A 22,064-nucleotide genomic window follows, 5' to 3' on the forward strand; every position below is an offset into this window, starting at 1 on the left:
CATCCAACCTGACCTGAGCTATCTGTAGGGATGGGGCACCAGCACCTCTCTGGGCAATCTGAGCAGTGCCTCAATGTCCTTCCAGTCCACGATTCCCCTGTGGGGTAATCAGGGCACATCTCTAGCATTCCTGTCTCTGACAGTGCCTTCCCTGCTGGCACGTACTGCAAGCATCACACAGAAAGAGTGGCTCGTGGTGAGGAATGTGCTCTCTTCCCATTGAACAACTACAGAAATGCCTCGCAGAAGCCTCTTGACAGAAAAGGACGTCAGTGCAGAGCTGGAATTGTTTTCAAAGCAGTGTTTCCTAAATGGGAAAACATCCTGACGGTAAAACAGAAATATTTCAGGTTTTCTTGGATGAGATATTTAAGTGCTGTGGCTCAGCCAGGAAAGCCAAACTGTGCCAAGCCCTGCAACATCCAGGGGGCTGAGGTCACCCCAGACAACTGTAGCATAAATTCCTTTAAGGACATATTCATGCAGAGATGTACAGGAATGGGGTATGGGCAGCACAGGAGCTTGCAGGGCATGAGCTGACTGTAGGATCATCATAGGATAGCTTGTAGGGAGCCCAGGGCTGCTGCTTGCAAGCTGTCCTCTCCCCAAGTAAGAGGATGCTCTGGGCTTAAATCCAGCACGGATTTCCTCCTGAGCAACCATCCCCTTGCAAACTGCTGCTCTTCCATCTTCATTTTACATCCCCTAATTAGAAGCCGGCGTCAGCTGGTGGAGAAATAATGGACTATGCAGGCTGGTCAGGAACAATTAGAAACCACCCAGTGCAACACATAAAAATCAGTTCCACTTCTTCTCCCGAGATAGCACAAAGCCAGCATCCAGCAGGCTGCTGTATGAGCCCATTCACACAGCTCCTGAGAAATGCTGTAGGGAAACTCCTCCAAAAAGGATGCTGCACATTACAATCTTACTTTGTAATTGTGGTAGGAGGCCCTGGAGCTGGCAGGCAATGCTTGACCCAGGAGCATGACACAGCGTGGGTGCCCATTTGTTGGCACACTGATGAATGCTGCTGCTTGGGCTTCTGCTCTCTTGCTTCTTGAAATAACAGATGCAGCCGATGATCCTGAAAGCATCACCTCCTTCCCTGCTTTTGGAGCACTTTTTGGGTGGTCTGAGGTGAAGCTGGTGATGCCAATGGCTGAGCTGGGATAATCTGCTCCTTTGGTCTTCTGCTAAAATAAATGAGCTGCACGTGCTCAATCCTGGGCAGCCTCAGCCCATTGCTGCAATACAGCTCCTAAATCACACCCAAACCACAGACAGCCACAACCTGGCCGTCACTGCTAAATATAACGCCTCTGAGATCAGCCTGAGACGTTTGGCATCCTAGGGAAAAATATAATAAATAACCCAGAGCCAGCATTGAGAAATGTGTGCTGTGCTGCCGGAGCACTCTTGGGTTTCAGACCAAGCTTGGCGTCGTGTTTCCAAGGGACAAAAATAAAAGGGTAGAGAAGGAGTGGGTCTGCATCTGGGCTATGGGATGCTGCAGGAGGGACAGAGCAGTGAGGAGAAAACTCGGGTCACCCCTATGCTTCCTGGCTTTAGCATCACTCACCTCAAAATCTGGCTTTGGGGTGACACACCGAGCTGCTGGGGTGCCCTTTAAACCAACCTCGCATCCCTTTCATCACTGCACAGGGAAAGCACTGCATTGCAAAGCGAGCCTTGAGCCAAGGAATCAGGAAGAAGCACAGACAGCAGAAAAGCCTGTCGTGCAAACTCCAGAAAGAAAACCACCAAAAACAAAACCCCACGACTTTTGAAAATGCTGTTTCCTGTTCAAGAAGAGCACTGGACAGAGCAACAATAACCCATTTGTCAGTGTCACAGCTCTTGTGGGGCCCCATCCAGGCTGCACTGGGAATGGAGCAGGCAATGGGCACTGGGGCACAGAGGGTCTGCCCTGAGCCAGGTGAATGCAATGCCCTCTCTGCTGGCCAATAAACGCAGTTTCTTTTATACATTCATACACAAATCAACCCTGGGGAATTCTGATCCATTAATAATAATGCTTCTGTGCTAAGCTGAGCCTCAGCCATTAGCTCAGAATTAATTAATTTTTGCTAGGAGCTCCTGGATCACTTTGGCAAACCCAGGGTGGTATCTGGTGTGGTCAAATGCAGCCATGCAAGCTGGAAAACATGTTTCAAGCCTGGACGTAGGCAAAACCCTGTGGGATGCCTCCAGCAGCCACTGCATTAGCCACTGGTAAGACCTCCAGCCTGAGAAACATCTGCATTAGCTTCTACAACATAATATTCTACAATCCAGGGAGGTGGTGGAGTCTCCTTCTCTAGAGATGTTCAAGACCTGCCTGGATGCCTACTTGTGTGACCTGGTGTAGGAACCTGCTTTGGTAGGGGGGTTGGACTCGATGATCTCTGGAGGCCCCTTCCAACCCCTATAATTCTGTGATTCTGTGATATTCTTTGAATGGAGAACCCCCTCCATCCTCCATTTCTAGAGACCAAGCTGGAAGATATAGGTTGGCAATGTGCCTTTACAGAGCAATGTGCAACCTGTAGGATAAGCAAAGGACTCTGAGCAGGACAAGTGGAAGAGATGGATGCCAGGTTAACTGGCAATAGGGCAAGAGCAATGACCCCAGGCTGCACCAGGGTAGCCTAAAGTTGGGTATTAGGAAGAATTTCTGCACTGAAAGAGCAGCGCTAGAGTGGCACAGCTGCCCAGGAGTGGTGGGGTCACCATCCCTGGGGGAGCTCCAGAGCCGTGGAGATGTGGCACTGAGGGACATAGGAAGTGGGCATGGTGGGGTGGGCAGGGCTTGGGGATCTGGGAGGTTTTTTCCAGCCTTAATAATTCTATGGTTCTATGATTGTATCTGAAAGGGATGTTTTCACTCTGAAAAAGCACCAGCTATACGGTACTGAAATCTCTTCCATGCTCACTGACTTGTCCCAACTGGGATTTTCTTCTCACTCTTCCTTTCTTTACCCACTTTTGCTCATTGAAATCTTGCAGTTTGGCCATGCAGGCACCTCTGCAAATCCTCTGCATCTCAGCCCAACCCACCTCCCCCAGCCCCAGCCAGCTGGGATGCTCAGCAGGATGCAGGCACACACCGTCCCGCCAGCCTCCATCAGCACCACACACGAGCTCTTATCACGTTGACTTTTTGCCACTATCATCCCAAACCAACTCATCTCAGCTTTCTGCCTCCTCTGCAAACTGAGAGCTCGTGTGTGCTACAGATCCACCCCGAGCATCCTGAAACATCTGCATTTCCTCAGACATTTCCTTGCATTTGACTTACAGCAGGGATCTCCGTGCTAACACCAGGCTGCATTACTCAGCAAACGGCGGGGACCGCAATTAAAAGAAAACACTGAGCACAGAATTGCATAATGAATAGGAACAGCAAGTTTGAGGAGGGAAAAAAAAAAAAAGGAAAAGAAAAAAAAATAAGGCACGGCTTCAAGGCTGCCAAAAACAAGCCATTGATTACAGCACATTTGATCCATTTGCATTCAGAGAGCCTTGCTTGGGAGCCGAGATGGAAACAGAGTCTTAATATAGCTGGAGAGAAAATATCCTCCTTGCACTCTCCTTGCTGCACTTTGATAGGAAGCAGCCACAGAGCAGATGGTGCCTATATATAATCACTAGACCTATTATCCCAGCCTCTTTTAGTAATTTGAAGGATGTGATAACCACAAGGAGGATGGCAAATATTCCCCCTCCTCCCCTCCTTTCCCCCTGGCTAAGAAAAATATCCAAAAAAATAAAAGAGCAGGAAGCTGTAATTACGGCAACGATTAAAAGGATTTCCAAATGAAGTAAATAACTGTTTTGCACGCTGCTCCTTTAAACCAGAAGTCAGAAGTTAATTAAATAGCTGCACGCTGCAGATCTGGGATAACGCAGCCAGTCCCAGCACAGTGCTGCAGCTGGGATTGACATGAGAGAAACCCAAACCACGCGTGTGCATTGCTGTCCTCCTGCTGGAAGCAGAGCTGATCTTTCTTGAGTTATTTATTTGCCAGATCTGAGGGGGAGAGCAGAGCTCAGTGCATGAGCAACTACAGCTCACTGCTGTCTGTGCCGGTGACAGTGGGCACCAGGTGAAATATGCCCAGCTCTAGGAGGGTCCATCCAGCAGGAAATCCTGATGGCAGCCGAAGGGGCTGGAAGAATTACTGGGGATGTCTGATTTCACCCACAGCTCACAGAGCATCAATCAGCTGTGCTGGCATTCTCTGAATCACAGAATCACTGAATGGCCCAGGTTGGAAGGGACCTCAAGGATCATGAAGCTCCAACCCCCTGCCACAGGCAGGACCACCAACCTCCCCATTTCATACCAGACCAGGCTGCCCAGGGCCCCATCCCACCTGGACCTGAACACCTCCAGGGATCCACAACCTCTCTGGGCAGCCTGTTCCAGCACCTCAAGTGGAGATAGGAATCCCAAGGACCACAGGATAAGGCACAAAACCACTGCTGCTGCTTCTCAGTGTCCCCGAGGCACCCCAGCAGCTGTAAGGAAAGCAGAGGCAGTAAAGGAGCTGCACCCTCCTGCCTGCAGCTATCCAAGCCCCAGTGCCAATGCAGGAGGCTGGGAGCACCACCACCACATGCTGCTGGAAGAGCACTGAGGAACATGGTTAGAGGACATGGTGGGGAGGGGTTGACAGTTGGACTAGATGATCTTAGTGGTCTTTTCCAACCTTAATGTTTTTAATGTTTCCATGATTCTATGTTTCTAAGAGGGCTTCCCAAATTTGATGGCATCTTTGGAACCCATGAGCCAGGAAGGCAAGGAGCCATTCCATCAGGTAGCTGAAGGATACAGGCATAGGTCATGCCCCCAAAGCTGAAGACACAACAACACAGCAAGGATGGTTCAACCCCACCTCCTGAGATGGTGGGATCTCTTGTCTTCCACCACACCCCAGTGCCCCCTTGCTAAGTGATGCTCTGCAGGTTAATGGGCCACATTTCTCAGGAGAAGGGCCAGGAAATCTATACCTGATGTTCAGTGCTGATGTAGAAGACGCTGTCTCCCCCTCTCAGTCCCATCTGTGTGTATTCTGCATGGATTTGGACAAATAACTCTACTCACACAGCTCTGCTCACACCTTCTCTCTGTACGCCTCCTCCTCTGTTTTTAAGCTACAGAACAAGTGAGATACTGTAGTGAAGTGACTGGCAAACAGCAACTCCTACATATGTTCTCCCATCGTTACAAGCAACACTAGAGGGCATGAGCAAGACAACAGTTGCCCTGCTCTCCCATGGCTGAAAGGCTCAGCATGATAAAGGCCAACACACTTTGCAGAACCAATCACTAAAAGAGAGAAAAAAGCAAAAACCATTTGAGCCCAACTAAGGTTTTATAACCCCACGTTCCCATCCCTAAGCAATGAGGATGATAGGTGTGTTGAAGGATCCCACCCCAGTATGGCAATGTCCAAAAGGCGCTGGCTCAAAACACAACTCCCTCCACACATGACAGCAAATCTACACCTGCAAGTGTTATAGTTGCAAGCTGCCCATCAACCCAACCCAAACCGAGGTTAAAACATGCAGTTCCTGTCTGCTACCAGGATACTGAGTCCATTGGTGGGTTCCTCTACTGTGGCAATGACCTGCTGCACAACGCTGCAGGATAAACAAGATACTCACACTCAGTCCATGACAAATGCTTTCTTGGTGTTGTTTTTTCCACCTTAGTTTCCTGATGAGATTGGGGAAAACCTCACCACCTTGTTTTCTCATCACTAGGAAGCTCAGAACTGCGGTAAACGGAGGCAAGCAGTGGTAGGACAACATGTGATGGCCTTAAGTTGTGCCAGGGCAGGTTCAGGATGGATACCAGGAAAAATGTTTTCTCTGAAAAGAGCAGTGATGCACTGGCAGGTGGCAGAGTCCCCATCCCTGGAGGTGTTCAAAAGCTCTGGAGATGTGGCACTGAGGGACATGGTTAGTGGGCATGGTGGGGGTGCTCTGGTGCTGGGCTTATTATCACTTACGGTGGGGTGCTGTGGGGTTGGGCTTGGGAATCTTAGTGGTCTTTTCCATCCTGAATGATCCTATAAATGCATGAAAATCCAGCAAGAGTTGGCAATGTAAGTGGAGAGAAAGGAATGTGGGCAAAAGCAAGCACTGCTGACCTGCATCAAAGGCTCATTTACTCCTTCTCTTCAGGTTTAGGACAAGAGAAGATAATTTTCTTTTGTGGAACGAGGAAGTTACACAGCAGTGTATTTCTCCTGCATCTATCATCCTGCTCACTCTCCTCCTCCTCCTGGAGACAAACATGGGTTTTCTGGCAGGGAATTCTGTGGGAATGGCAGACTGCACCATGCACATTTGTTCAGCAGCAGAAGTGTGACTGTCAATGCTGCTCCAAGCTTTGCTTACATGCAGGGGATTCCAGGCAGAGCAGTGACACTGGAATACCAGGGTTTGTGACATCTCTTCTGCCTGGTGACATCCTCAGCACCCAGGATCTCTGCCCTGTGGGATATTCCATAATGAAGTCTCTGATCTGTGATGCACACATTTCACCTGATTTAATTCAAGTATCTGGGGGAAATTCTCTGTGAATGAGCCTTTCTGTAGGGCTGGCTTGTCTGGGGACCTGCTCTCCACAGGGAACCTTGTGTGCCTTGGCTTTACACCAGGGATGGGAATACAGCGAAATCTCACCATAAATCAACAAAAGAAGTAACACAGCTATCCCCAGGTGATGCACTGGGAGTAGAGGAGGGGAAAACACAGGGTTAAGCTGTGCTGGGCTTGCACTTGACAAAAGAAACCCAGCTGGAAGCCAGATCATGCTCAGATGGAACCTATTACATATGGCAGAGAAAGAGGTCAGGAGAAATGCTCCTCTACAGCTTGTATTGTGTGTCCCTTGGTCACTGAGCTCTGAGCACAGAGCCCAGGGCACTGCTCTGGTTTGGCTGAGTTTAATTGTGCCAAAACATCAGGCACAAGTGCCTCCAGACACCTCCAGGAAGGGCTCTGCCCCATGCTGGTGCTGGAAGCAGACACTGATAGGCTGAGCCCTGCCCACATCAACACCTCTGGGGAGAGGAGAACCCAACAAGAATAGCAATAAAACCTAAACAAGCAGTGAGTGCTTGAGGGCTTTGCTTTGGAATAGGAGATTTATGGATGTAGTGAGCGACTCGAGGGGCTGGGACAAAGGCTGGCTGGCCAGTGTTTGGTTTTGAGCATCTATTTGTGGATTCACTGTGCTTCCGTCCAAGTAAATATTGCATTAAGGAAACTCAGGGCCAAACATACAGAGCATGGCCTCCAGCTGCACCTGCAGGCTGTCTGTGCTCACTGCCACCCAAATGAACCAGCAGGAGCTGTGCAGTCCAATGATGTGGCACTGAGGGACATGGTCAGTGGGGTGGCTTGGGGCTGGGCTTGTTATCTTAATGGTCTTTTCCAACCTAAACAATTCTATGATTAAATCCCACAGCAGAACAACGTGGGTGTGATGGTGCCATGTGAAGCAGTGCTATGGGACACAAGGGAGACCTGGCCCAGGCAGGGGATGCTGTGCTGGGACCACTGTGGCAAAGGGCCATGGCAATACAACAAATTCACATCAGGTTGAGCAGCTTATTGAGAAGTGTCCTTTAAGACCCAGCGCTTCTTACCCAGCTTGTCAATGATTAACCTGCTGCACCCAAAGCTTCTTTTGTCACAGGCTTTTTTCCTGCAAGCCTGACCTGGATCAATGAGGCCTTTCCTCTCTTGCCTAAACATCCCAAACCTCCCCAACACCTTGGGTCTCCTGGAGCACATCACTTTGCCACTGGCAAAGTCGGTGTTACTTCACCCGCATCATCCTCAGATTAAGCTCATACCTCCCTGCAAGGACCCAAATCCCTCCTGCAGCCACCAATTCTAATCCCCTCCCTGGCAAGCAAAGCTTCCAGCCATGCAAACACCACGAGGGGGGACAAAAAATGAAGAAAAATAAACAACGGGAGGTTTAATATCACAGCTGCAAACGCATTAATGACTCTTTTCACTCACTGAACCTTTCCCGTGCTGCTCAGTCACTCTGATGCAGCTCTCCTCTGCCCCGTGCAAGGCAATGAAGAAGCCCCATGTTGTGCAATCGCAGGGTACCAGGAGCCAGAGCATCAGAGCTGCTGCCAACCCTTGTATCACCTCCTAAAGCTGCCTGACTTGGTTCCAACGCCACACGTGCTGCTCCCTGATCTGCTCTACAGAGAGCTACATGATGGGATGGGATGAGAACATCAGCCAGTGTCTAGATGCTGCTAAATCCCTTTCTGCTAAATCCCTGGGTGACAAAGATGGGTGCTGGAGAGGCAGGGGCTGGGCTGCATGAATCCAGAACTGCATCTCCCATTGCTGTTCATTTAGAACACAACCTAATAGAGCACTGATTAGAGGAGTGGAAAAAAACAAAACAACAGCAGCCTTAAGTGAGCATTTTACACCTTCTAGTGATTTCATGGTGCTTTCCATAGGCTGATGGAGATACCAATGCCTCACTGCAAGCACTCTCTGCATCCCTTAGGAAGATGCCAGGTGGGGAAGGCCACAGAGGGAGCAATAACATACCGAATTTTGGGGAGGAATGGGCATTTATTGCTATTAATCAGCTCCAATAGCACAGATAGAAGCAGGGAACAAGGAACCATGTGAAGCAGCCCCAGGTAGGGAATTGTCAGTGCTTTGAACAAGATCACCCCAATAGCAGGTGGAGAAGGGTTGAACAGAGAGGGGGAAGGGCAGGGTGAGAAGACTGTGTTAAAATGGGGACAAAAAGCATGCATAAGGGAATGCGCTTGCTTCCATGGCCCGTCAGGCAAGATCCAGTGATACAGAAGCCAAGGAAGGTCTCTCAGCAGAAGCCATGTGTGATCAGGGATAAGTATGCAACAACCACACAGTAGAGGAGCTCACTGAAAACATGCTCTGCTCCTCTCCCAAGCTGCTCTAAGAAAGCCAGAGCTGCACTACACCTCCATTCACCACCAGTGACAAAGTCCCAGCTGTGGCACCTTCCCAGTGTTCAAGCCTTGGGCTGGGCTCTGCGCCGTCCCCACCAAAACTCGTCAGGACCTCAATAGGGAAGAGCTTCCCATCTCTCCACCTCTTGGAAAACACAGAGAACTTTGCAACTAAACCTCTCAAACACCATCAGCTTCACACCTCTCTGTGCTGCAGATTAAAGGGGATGTTCTCAAAGATTCCAGAACCCAGGCCTGCTTCTCAACACAATGCCTGCTCTTTTTTCTGCCCTGATCTCATTTCAGGTCCCCAGGTTGCTTTTGGAAACAAAGCATCAGCTGCCTGCTTTGGGAACTTCTAGAGCTGCAAACCTAGATGGAGCTGCATGAAACAGAAGGGGCTGCCCTCCATAACACACCATTTTGCTCTTCTAGCTTTCCGGCTGCTTTTCTGTCCTCTCCAGCAACCTTTTTAAAAGCCCACAGAATTAAAGGGAGAACACCAAAAAGACAGGTGGGAAATTAAAAAAAAAAAACAAAACACAAGCAGATAATGGAAAAACACCAAAACCAGGGAGTTTTCTGTGGCCTGGATGAAACTTTCCCCTCTGCTTAACGTGGCAAAGAGGGATGGTGGGACCAGCTCCCCAGAGCTCCCAGGTACTTACTGGTGCTTGTGCTAGTGCCGATGGTGTTGATGGTGGTGGGGACGGAGGAGGAGGAGTAGAGGGGCAGATGGCCGTTCTCGCAGGCCAGGTTTTTGTCCTGCCAGCTGGAAGCGCTGACGCTTATGCCCGAGTCTCGAGAGTTTTGCCATCCGTTGAGTTTATCATCGGAGTTCTGTCTTTGGTGATAGTAGTGAGTCTGCCCGTAGTCCACAGAGTCCGAACGGCCCCTGCCCTGGCTGCCAAAGGTCCCCGACGTGCGGTCCTCCAGGTGGTTGAGCCACATGGCCAGAGCGCTGCGGTCCTCCAGTGAGGTGGCCGGGTGGATCAAGGCGTAGGACAACAGCTGCCTGCTCTCCTCGATGTGTTGGTTGTGTTCGATCGAGTGGGCAAGGATTTTAGGCAAGAGTTTCATGTATTCGACTTTCGCTTCGATGTTTCCGGGCTTCAGTAAAGGCAGGTGGGTTAACAATAGGGATATCACTTTATCCTTGGATTCCTGTTGCCATTGGTTAATGATTCCTGTTGAAGGAATTGGGGGGAAAAAAAACGAGAATTGAGAAATCAGCAAACAGATCTAATGAATAAATGAATGGACTGGAACAGGTTGCCCAAGGAGGCTGTGGATGCCCCATCCCTGCAGGCATTCAAGGCCAGGCTGGATGTGGCTCTGGGCAGCCTGGGCTGCTGGTTGGCGACCTGCACACAGCAGGGGGTTGGAACTGGATGAGCACTGTGCTCCTTTGCAACCCAGGCCATTCTATGATATTATATGATATGATATGACTCAGAGAGGGTAAATACAACATGACAAAGGGATCCCTGTGTGCGTGATGCCACAGCACAAATTTCTGTCAAGCAGGGAGTCACTGCTCTTCAAATTCAGGACCGACAGCCACCGGGCATCCTGCACCCATAGGGAGTGAAAAGGAGCTGGCACAGGGTGTGAGCCCTAAAGAAAAGTCAGCATTCCACAGGGACATGAGGTGTGGGACAAGCAAGCCAAAGTGTGCAGAGTGACAACCTGCCTGCAGGAATTCAAGGAAGGGCTGCGTTGTAGCAACTGCAGGGCTGTTGTTAGCTCGTGGCAGTTGGGAGAGGCTTTGGAAGAGCAGAGGAAAAAAAAAAACATGGGGTCTAGCTTAAAAAATATGCAAACAGAGAAGACAGGGAATTACAAACTGGTCACTCAACTCATGCGCCTGGAAAACTGATGGAACAAATAATGAAACAAGCTACTTGTAAGTACTCAGAAGATAACAAGATGATAAGTGACTGCTGACACAGATTTGTCAAGAACAATTTAATTTCCCTCTGCGACAGAGTAACTGGCCTGCGAATAGCTGGAGCAGCAGCAAGCACCGTATGTCTTGATGTTCATCAGACGCTGCTGCACACAGCTTCCTTGCCAGCAACGCAGAGAGACACACTCAGGTGGAACAGCCGCCATGTGGGCACAAGGCTCATCAGAAAACCATATGGGAGTTGTCAGGAGTGGTGACCCACTGTCAGCGGGGAGGTGAGCTCAGCAGGGAGCCCTGGACCCACTGATGCTACTTGGAGTTTTGTTAGTGATAAAATCATAGCATCATTTAGGTTGGAAGAGACGTCCAAGATCCCCAAGCCCAATCATCAGGCCACCCCACCGTGCCCACTGCCCCTGTCCCTCAGTGCCACAACTCCATGGCTCTGGAACACCTCCAGGGATGGTGACCCCACCACTCCTGGACAGCTGTGCCACTCCATCACTGCTGTTTCGGAGAATTTTTTCCTAATATCCAAGCTGACCCTCCCTTGGAGCAACTTGAGGGCCATAACCTCTCATCTATCAATAGGGTGATGTGATAGATGTATTTGATGTACGCATCCATGAAATGAAGATTTCGATGTCCACCTGTAGGGTCAGCCCACCAGCTTGGGAAGACCCAAGCGCAGCAATCAACCCAACACTTCCAACACCTTATTACACCACGACCCTAAAAAAGGCACTGCTCAGCATCCAGCTAACATAATCACAGAATGGCCCGGGTTGGAAGGGGCCTCAAGGATCATGAAGCTCCAACCCCCCACCACACGCAGGGCCACCAACCACCACATTTCACAGCAGCCCAGGCTGCCCAGGGCCCCATCCAACCTGGCCTTGAACACCTCCAGGGATGGACGGGGCATCACAGCCTCTCTGGGCAGCTGTTCCAGCACCTCACCACTCTCACAGCACAGAACTTCCCACTGACATCCAACCTCCATCTGCCCTTCCTCAACTTCAAACCATTTCCCCTTGTCCTGCTGTTATCTCCCCTTTCAAAGAGATGAAACAAACAAACCCTAAAGTCAGCTCCCTGACACAAACACCAGTGAGCAGCAGCAAACAGCACTCTGGCTTCACATTCCCATTTCCAGGCATGCAACTGTTTTAATAGGAAGCCACTAGATGGCTTGCTGGAAGCGCTGCTGGCTCTCCCTGGAACTTTCTGCAGTGGCACACGCTTCCCTGCAGCCCCAGCCTCCTCCCCATCCCTGCTCACCATCGTGTGACGCAGCTTTGGGTGGGACAGAACCCCGGTTCTGGCAGCAGAACCGAGATGTTGGCGCTCAGTGCATGCGGACATGTGCACGCTCTGCTGCTTAAGAAGTGGATTTGGAAAAGCAACACTCAACCTAAGTACACTTGTAGGGAATACAGAAGTGCAGCAAGAGGCTGGGTGCATTCTGCTGTGGATACATAACATTTTGGGTCATAATTCACTGTTCTGAACTCTTCTAGCTGGCCACTGTTTGGGGGATCTGAGCATGATCTCTCTGCCAAGAGAGATCTCACCATTACTCTTACCAAGTAATCGGGTGCTCTGCATGGGACCACTCTCAAAACACTCTGGTGCAGCTCTGCTTTTTCACACAGAGTAATTAAACACAAACAGAAAAGCAAGAAGAGTGTTAAAGACCCTTTGCCTCCAGAAGATCCTAGTAGGGAATTTGGGATTATTTGGGGTAACCTTCTCAGTGAGAACAGCCCATGCAGTTTTCCTGTGCCTGTAGCTCTGGGTTGTTAACCCTCCCCAGCACAGAGGGTTGGAGCTCCATGATCTTTAAGGTCCCCTCCAACTTAAACCATTCTGCCATTCTTTGATGATCCTATGACCAACCTCATCACCATCACTTCTGGCCCTTGCTATCTTTTCCATCATTTCCACAGTTTGCAAAGGCAATATGAAGCTGAAGACTTACTGTACAAAGCTGATGAAGGCAGATTTGTGCTGCAAGGCCAACAGGATGACCACACACCCAGTCACTGACAGAGCTCCTGCTTGGGACACTTGCTTTGAGCACCCAAGAGGTTTTAAGGGTTGAAATAACAAGTCCTAAAGGATGGAGACCTTATCCCAGAGCTGTGGATGAGGGGTGGGCAACCTCAGCAGGAGCTGTTGCCAAAATCAGCCTCCCATGATCAGGTGGGACTTAACTTGTGTCCCAGCTGCCAGCTCTCCCAGTCCCTACATGCTGCCTGCGATGCTCACAGGTCACAGGTGTGGACACTAATGAGATAACAGCCTCATTAGTTCCTCTAGGTGCTGCTTCAACAACACTTGATGCTCTCTGAGGCAAAAATAAAACCTCTGGTTGCTTGAAGGAATGCCAGGGATATAAAAGATATTCAGATATTTGCAACAGCCATGTAAAGTGCCATGTGAAACTGCAGTCTCATTTATCCTTCCAGAGTGGTATGCCTGCCACAGAGCAAAGCACAGGGGGTGCCAGCCTCAGATATCACAGAATGGCCAGGGCTGGAAGGGACGTCAAGGATCATGAATCTCCAACCCTTCTGCCACATGCAGGGCCACCAACCTCCACCCATATCACTGGGTCCTTCTATTAAGGCTGAAGCTCATGCTGCTTTATGAGCAGATGCAGTGGGGAGACAGCAGAGAGAGCACTCTTGTCCTCTCAGCCTTCCTCCATCAAAACAATGTCTGGTGTTTAGAAAGCTCAAAGTAGGCAATACCTGTTTGTTTGTTTGTTTGCTCCATTCTAATTTTTGCAAGCAGCCTTCTAGCTTCAAGTTGGAAACCAGTGACCCTGCACAGAAGGATGGGCTGCCAGCACACTCTCAGGGATGCATTTGCTCATTAGCGGTGATGTCTCCGAGGAACAATGAAATGCATGATATCTCTTGAGTGCTTAAAATAAAAAACAACAACCCCAGCCAAGATAAACCTTTTCATTTTGAAAGCAGAAGGGAGAGCTTTGTGGCAGAAATTGGGTTATGCTCCTATTGTCGTACGCAAGTTATCGCATTTCACAAGTGAAGTAGACAAATGTGTCAGCTGAGGCTTTGACAAAGCGGGCAAGATGAATGATGTGCGATTTATGAGCCAGACACCAGCCTATAATGAGTAACAAGGACAACAATTAAAGACTGCAAGTGTTTTAAAAGCTGCCCAAGGATTTTCTGAATGACAAAGAGTATGTTTAAATAGCAGGCTTGGTATCATTGCTCCACAATGGTAAGTCAGTGCATTTAAGGGCTCCTGTTGTCAGTGAATTACTCTTAAATTACTGTTTTATTATACCCTTGTTTTCAGTTTAACAACATATTCCACAAAAAGTTCTCAAAAACACATTCAGATGATTTGCACAAGCAAGAAATGACTAAGAGTTAGTAAGCTCCATGTATCTGAAGGGCACTGACTAAGCAGGACACCTCCGGAATGGCCAAACAGATCAGTGCTCCCAGCTCTACCCAAGGACTAAAAACAGAGTTTCTATCAAAAATTGATACTGGGATCCCTGATCTTGCATGGGATGTGCCCCAGCATTGGGGTCTTGGAGGAGGAACGGAGCCCAACTGACCGAACCCTCCTAGGGATGGACTAAACTGAGGATGGACTACACCCCAGGTACACCACTGCATCTACTTGGAGCGAGCCTGAAATTGGCTGCCCTGGTGCACATAATGGCTATTTCTGGGCGTGCAGGAAGGGCAAAAAATGCCCACCTAGAGAAACTCTTCCTCAGCAACATTCCCAGAAGAGCTTCCCATTGTTTGCAGTTTCCTGCATCACCACTGCGGCCCTGGCACTGCTGCAGGGCACAGCTCAGTGGAAGCATCCACTCTTTTTGGCATAAAAAACAGCACTTGGACCTCTCCTGCTTCACAAAGCTCCAGCAGCACACGTATTAACAGCCCTACAGTGTCTTTGGGCACACGCCATCTTCCAGGGAAGTGCCATCACCAAGAGGCAAACAGCACCCCTATTCTTAACGGCCATTTGTTCCCACGTGTCTCAAACACTTGCCTTGATTTCCATTTGGATTTTGATGAGTTAAGCTTGAATTTATCTTTTTTTTTTTGCTTCTGGATGAACTGCAGTCTGATTTAACCAGATCTCACGTTCTGCATCTTCTCAAGACACTTGTGAACCTGTGCTCAAGCCTCCTTCCATTCTTGTTTCCCTTAAGTTCCACAGAAGATAAAAGCTGCATCTCTAGCAGGATGTGACTCCACATTCATTAATCCTGAGACCATCGTAATGCTTCTGCTGGCTCTGTGACTTCCAGAGGCCACACTGATCAGCTGTTATTTGGCTTAGTATTAAGTTTGAGTGGAACAGAGTGACCAATCCCAACCCTACACAGAGTGGTTTGAAAACAAGAGAGCAAAAAAAGAAGTCAGATCTTGGCCAGAAGACACAGCACGTTGTTTCAGTGGATTTACATCATTTTCTCCCTACATAAGGCCCAATCAAAAGAGCAACATTCAAGCAAACCAAGTGAGAACCCTGCTGGAAACCCTCTCTGTACCCCTTCCAGAACACATCAATACCCCCACCATTAAAAATTGGCAGCCTTCCCCTGCATGAGAGGCCAATAATAAGTATTTCAGCATGTGCCTTTGCTTTATGGCAACTGATGCTAATTAAAAAAAATATATCTCGACGACGAAGATTTCTGCAGACCTGTCAATTGCAGCAGATAGATACAAGCTGTGAGCACGGCTCTTGCTTGAAAATATGGTGAACCCAAATCCTGCTCCTTGTCTCACCAAAACCAAGGCTCTCACCTATGCAGGTCTTGGGAAAAAATGTGGGAAGTGGTGAGCAAGCTCTATTCCTGTAGGAAATGTTGGCAAGGAGATGGGAAAAGGAGGTCTCAAAGCAAGCAGAAACCAGGAAGGCTTGTGGGCTGGACTGCCCACCTCAACACCTACAAAACCCAATGGTCTGCAGTTGCTTCATTCTATAGGATGAGAAGTAATGCATTCAAGCTGTGCCAGGGAAGGTTCAGGTTGGATACTAGGAAGAATTTCTTCTCCAAAAAAGTAATGAGACAGTGGCACAGCTGCCCAGGGAGTGGTGGGGTCACCGTCCCTGGAGGTGTTCAGAGAAGGTGGAGATGTGGCACTGAGGGACATGGGTAACAGGCATGGTGGGATGGATTGGAGTTGGGGATCCTGAAGTCTCTTCCAACCTGAATGATTCTGTCATTCTATAATGCATCACAACAAGGCAATTACCAAACTGCCCCTTCCTCTACCTGGTTGATTTCCATGCAGATGATCTCAAAGGACAAATGGATCTTTTGCCATCAGCACCCACTACAAGGGGACGGACAGACAGCAATCTGCGCCTTCAGCCATGAAAAGCCCATATACAGCACCCATCCTCCAGCACCCCAACCAGTGCATACTTCAGACTCAATGGAAAATGTGTTGGTTATGCTCTGCAACCCATGGGTCCTCTTGGCACTGGCGCTCCTCTGTGCTGCCAACAGCAACCTCACATTCAACAGGGATAAAAATATATCAAGCACTTTCCTAACATTTTGTTTTCATCTGGCAGAAAAGCTCAGAGCAGAAGGGGAGATCAACAGGCCGTGGTGGATGGCGAGGAAGAAAGAGGAGATGCCATAAAAATGGAGCAAGAGCGATGGGCACTGCATGGAGGGGGCTGGAGAAGTCCCAGTGCAGGCAACACCAGTCCCTTGGAAAAGCAAAGGCAAGAACCAGGCAGCAAAAGCAAATGTTTGTGACTGTAGCCACAGTGCTGAGAGAAGCACAGAGGACTTCAGGATGGAGGATCTTCACTGTCTTTAATGAAGGAGATTAAGGACCTCCATGTAAACTACACGATATCCCTTCAACAGGCAAACTCTTCAGCACCCATCTCCAAGGCAGCAGGATGGGCTCGCTGGCACTGATGGGCTGCAAGCTCCAAAGAGCTCCCTGACCATCATCAGCCATATTTTTGTGCTGGAGGTCAGGTCCCCGCAGCTCTGAAATGAAGGTACCCTGGTGCAGAAGTAGATGGGCATGGAAGAGCATCGCAGGGCTGGCTGCTGTGTCTTGAATGCACTTTGATTCTGAAAAACAGCCAAGTTCTTCCAACTCTCCTATGCAAGCCACTCTGAGGTGCTGCTGGCCATACGACATGCAGCTTATGGCAAAAACAAACCAAAGCAAACCACAAAACCCCAGTTCTTTGGAGGCTGTGACATGAGCCCAACTTTGCCCTTTTAAATGCAGTACACCAAACCCTCCAAAGCATCGTCAGCCCTGTCAATGGTCTGCTTCACAGTGAATGTTCCCTTTCTTGCATGGAAGACATCACTGCAAAGGATGCTCCCAGATGGAGCAAAACACTCCTTGTTTTGTTCAGCAGCAGAATGAACTGGGAGATCCCTACACAAAATGTCCCTTAATTCACACAGAGCTACAGGGACAGAAGAGCCTGGCTCCACTGTGCTGGAGAATGAGTAGAAGGAAAAAAGATTTTCACTTTTAACACTGCTTTCTCCCTAAACGCAGTGACCTTCCAGAGCTCCAGTTCTTGTGAATCCATTCGTACAAACCCAGAACCAATGTACTTTTAGCACTGGAGAATCGAATGGCACAAGCATTATGTGTGTGTGCTTCTGCAGACAGCAACAAGAATGAAGATTTTTCCTAGCACCTATTTCCTAGCACCACTAGGGTCATCAACCCAAAGCAGACTTTCAGGAAATCCACTGGGAGCATGAGTCTTTTTCCACAACATAATAAATACCAAGCTGAAGTTTGCTCCATTTTCACACCATGCATCTGGTGGGAAGTTTACGGGCTTGTTTTCTAGGCCATAACTGTCGCACATTTTTGCTGTGGAGCATAAAACCACGTATTATCATAATACTCCCTAGCAACATGATTTTTAATTCAGTGCAGAGCTTTGCAACGTGGAGAGCATCTCACTGAGTCACAGCTAAGACAACATGCTGGGAAACCTCATCAAAAGCCCCACAGGTGCCACAGGGACCCAGACCATGCTGATCACAGAATCACAGAATGGCTTGGGTTTAAAGGGACCTCAAAGATCTGATGAACGATGGCATTCAGTTTCAATGCAATGAAATACCTGGGAAAGACAAATTAGCATCCCGAATTTCGTCAGCTGCGGTCCAGAAGGCTCAACCTTGTTGAGCAGTGACAGCATAGATGGAAGCAGTGCCAACGGATGTGAATCGGGGCTGAAGAGTGAAAATCCCACAAGTTCTGTCTGACTTGGACAGAAAAATGTGGGAAATGATGCAGTGTCAGAAATCAGAGCTCAGAGCTGGCCAAGGTACCACCTCTGCACTTCTTATGCAAAGCCCAAGAGGAGGCCAGATGCTCACCAGGGCATGGGAAAAAGAACATGCTGCAAGGAATGACCAACAGGAGTGGATCAGAGACTCACGTGCTTGAGATTCAAACAGAACAGGAGCCTCCAGACATGTCCTGGTGGTTTCTGAAGCATTCCTTGCCTCATCCCTATGCACTGTAGGGTAGCAATGAGCCATGGGCACGAGCACTTGCAGTCTTCGATATCGCTCAGAGATCCCAAAACACTTTCCCAACTCAGGCTGGAGGAGAAGCAAACCCCAACTGAAGCTCAAGCAGGCAGCCCGTCACCAGACAAGGCCTCACAGTGCTAGTTTCTATTTATTTGCTGGAGCACACGAGCTCCTTGTGGGCACTGGAGGCATCGTGCTCCCAAGCCCAGAGAACTATGGATACCCATTCCTGGAGGTGTTCAAAGATGGGGCCCTGGGCAGATTGATCTGGTGTCTGATATAGTGGCTAGCAACCAGCCCATGGCATTGGAGTTGGAACTGGAGGTCCCTCCCATCCCAAGCCATTCTATGACTGTATCTGCTGATGGAGGAAAGCAGCTGAAAAAGCAAGGGGACATTCTGTATGGGACGAGGGAAGGTAGCAACGACACCAAAATGTGGTTTCAGTGCTGTTCCTGGGCCATAAGAGGAAGAGAGGAGGGAATCCAGCACATCCTGAGCATGCAATGCCGCGACAGAAATACCGAGATGGCCGTCCCTGCAGTGGGACAAAGATATCCCTGCTGCTGGGTCGGATGGCTGCTGGGATGGGTCAGTGAGGATTAAAAGCACAAATGGAAAAGGGTGCCTCCAGCTGCCCCGTGGCCTCCTGCAGCTTGGGATTGCAGCAACAGCAGAACTTGGAGGGTTTTGCTGCTTTGGGAAGCATGGGGTGCAGATGGTAGATGAGCTCACTGCTTCTACTTGCCTTGGGGTTACATTGCTCATGTGCCTCTGCTTGTCCTCCTGTCCAAGTTTTGAGTGGAATTTCTTAGGATATAGGAAGCCAAACGTAACAAAGCACGTGACAAAGGGCAGAGGTGGCTGGGGGAGCGGGGGACATGGTGCTGCTGGGTTGGGGTTGGACTTGGTGATCTTGAAGGTCTTTTCCAACCTGAACAATTCTGTGATTCTATGATTCTGTGCCTTCCATAACTCTTCTCTGAGCCCAGTGCATAAAAACACCCAAAGCTTCATTACTTTCAGCAGGGAGATTACAGGCAAAAGCACACACGCTGAGGAAGCACTCCTCTGACTTCTTCATTTCAATTGCAAAAAGCCTTTTAGCAAAAGCTCAATTGAAATGCAGATAAGTTTCTTCAAAGGCTATAAAAAAAATATTATCTGGATGTCATAACTGTGTTGCCTAACATGGATAAAGGATTTAGAAGGGGGAAAATACTAAAAATAAGTTATGAAGAGTATGTAAGGTATTGATATACAGCACATGGTTTCAACTGTTAATCATTGAACAGATTCCAGTGTAAAAATAAAGAGACTGGAGCTGCACATAATGGAGGAGTTGCTCTATTTATAAACTTCTCTGTGCAAAGGGCAGCGAGGGCCGGGGCGAGCGGGCAGCGAGGCGGAGGGCTGTGCGACCCAGCACATCTTTTGAGGGAAAAGAAGGAGATTTTTTTCTTCACTTCAGCGTTGTCAACAAAATCCAAGCGAGTTGTACGAGGGGCCGTGTGTTCCACGTGACCGTCAGCATTTGCAGCTACTGCATGTGACAGCTCTCCCAATTTAGCCCGCAACTGACTCCCTCTGACCTGCAATAACACCACTCCCAAATTAGAGCCCTCCATTTGGCTTGGCTTTGCGCCGGCCCGGGGAGCGACATAAAGCATCCTTTTTCTCTCTCCCCCCCCCCCCCCCCACTGAACATTCATAATCCCATCCTTCGACTCTGCCAACTCAAACCCCAGCTCTGGGCTCTTTTAGCTTTTTCCTCTTCTTTTTGGGGGGTGAAGGGAGCGTGGGGCAGCAACAGAGGCGGGTGGAAAAACACCAAGAGATGAAAACAACAACAAAATCAGCCCAAAAATTCCAACTCGGTGACATTCAGCTGGAAAAGCTCAATGACTCACATGCAAATAAAATCTGCCTGAATTCGCCGCTGCATGACGCAGGCCGCTGGCTTCGACATAAAAAGGCCGCGATGAAATCATCCACCATTCAATTCCAGCTTGGAAGGCGGTGAAAAAAGCGGCCGCATCAGCGCGGCTCCCTCGGCTTAATAGGAAACACTAAGGAAGGAAGCAGAGCAGGGTGAGAACATCCCCGTTCTCCCCTCCTTCCCCCCGGCACCTCACGCCATCCGTCGGCATGGCCTCTCGGCTCTGGGCGCTGGCAGGCCGCTCTCTGACTAGCTCAAAAGTGAAATAAAAATAAAACGTGGCGACGTAGGAAGGCGAAGCCTCGCTTCTCCCAGTGGCTTCTTGCAGAGATTTCTGCCCTGGCCTTTGCAGAGCGCTGCGATGTTGTGTAATTCACATTTACAAACGCTGGAGAGGGTCCAGGTGCTGCCAGCATCCCCCTATGCACATGGTAAATCTTAGCTCTTGGGTGTTCCCTTGCTTTGAAACACGATTGCTTTTTGCACGCTGCCTGACGCTCCTGCAGTGCTCTGGGGATGGTGTGCATGGGGCCCCCCAGCACTACCATTAACAGCTAAAATTAACAGAGGGAAGGGGTCAATCAACTCAGAAAGGTAATTTTCATAGGACTGCAGAGCTGTCTGAGTTGGAAGGGATCCTTAAAGGACATCCAGTGCAACCCCCCTACAACAGACAGGGACACCCACAGCTCCACCAGGTGCTCAGAGCCCCATCCGGTCTGATGTCTTCAGGGACGGGACATCCATCATATCACTGGGCTACTGATGCTGAAGGCTCTCCAGAAGGCTCTTCCTGCTCCAGCTGAAAGAAGTCCTTAAAATGAGCATTGGCACCCCAAAATATTGCTCCAGGGCACAGCAAGTGTGCACCCACTGCTCACCCCAGCATCCGGTGAGGCCACACATGGTTTCAGCTGGGATAATGGAAGGAACGTCAGGGCACTCGGTGATGTCCTGAGTGCTGGTCCCCAAGGGGTTTCGTACCCAGCTGGATCCCAACCCGGTCCTGCAGTGAGGAGCAGGGAGACGAAGGTCCATAAAAGGGAACCAGGAGAAGCGAGACTCCTGCCAGCAAGCCTGCATTTGCTCTGCAGGAATCTGCACCTCCCCTGGAGGGAGAAAAATATAAATATCCAGAGGTCTGCAAGTGGGGAAAGGTTGGAAACACCCATACGGAGCCATCGGTAGAGCTGGGGCCATCTGGTCAGCCCCGGGCGAAGGGACACTGCCCTCCCCTCGCCACCAGATGCTAATTCCTTTCATCCTCATCCCGTGTAATTTTAGGTTTGGGAATGGGACCATCTGCCGGGGAGATGCTCGGTTATTTCTGTCTGTGCCCTGCCTTTCGCCACTCCCTCTTTAAAGGAAATCCAAATCGGGCATCGTCGCACGCTGCGTTGCTCATCCCGTCCTCTAATCACGGCGTGCTAACGAGCAGCACGCTCTGCAAGGCTGGCACTCCTCAAAGCATGGGCTGTCATTATCTTCAAAGCACTTTTTTGTTCCTCCCCACATCACCACCGCAAGGCGGTCATTATTCAATTCTTCTCAATCTGGTGGGCTTGGTTCACTCTCCTGGAGCCCGGCCAAGACGTGCACAGCAAAATTCAGCGCGGCCATAGGAAAGATAAAACAAACCCGTTCCTATCTTTGGATGCT

General features: G+C 49.5%; 1 protein-coding gene across 6 annotated transcripts in view; it reads right to left on the bottom strand.

Annotated features, from left to right (window-relative positions):
• SAMD4A (sterile alpha motif domain containing 4A) overlaps positions 1 to 22,064 on the bottom strand; it is a 68,638-nt gene that overhangs the window by 17,410 nt on the left and 29,164 nt on the right. For 5 of the 6 annotated variants that reach the window (XR_007377800.1, XR_007377801.1, XR_007377799.1 and 2 more), the window contains one exon: positions 9,668 to 10,186. Coding sequence is in view for 2 of the 6 variants with exons in the window: in XM_048949167.1 (XP_048805124.1) it covers positions 9,668 to 10,186 (519 nt within the window). In the remaining 4 variants the exon portion in view is untranslated. Of the gene's footprint in view, positions 1 to 9,667; positions 10,187 to 12,889; positions 13,062 to 22,064 lie in introns of those variants that run through there. The other variant, XR_007377802.1, reaches the window with a different exon arrangement.

The sequence above is a fragment of the Lagopus muta genome, chromosome 6 (genome assembly GCF_023343835.1).
Source record: "Lagopus muta isolate bLagMut1 chromosome 6, bLagMut1 primary, whole genome shotgun sequence".
NCBI classification, from domain to species: Eukaryota; Metazoa; Chordata; class Aves; order Galliformes; family Phasianidae; genus Lagopus; species Lagopus muta.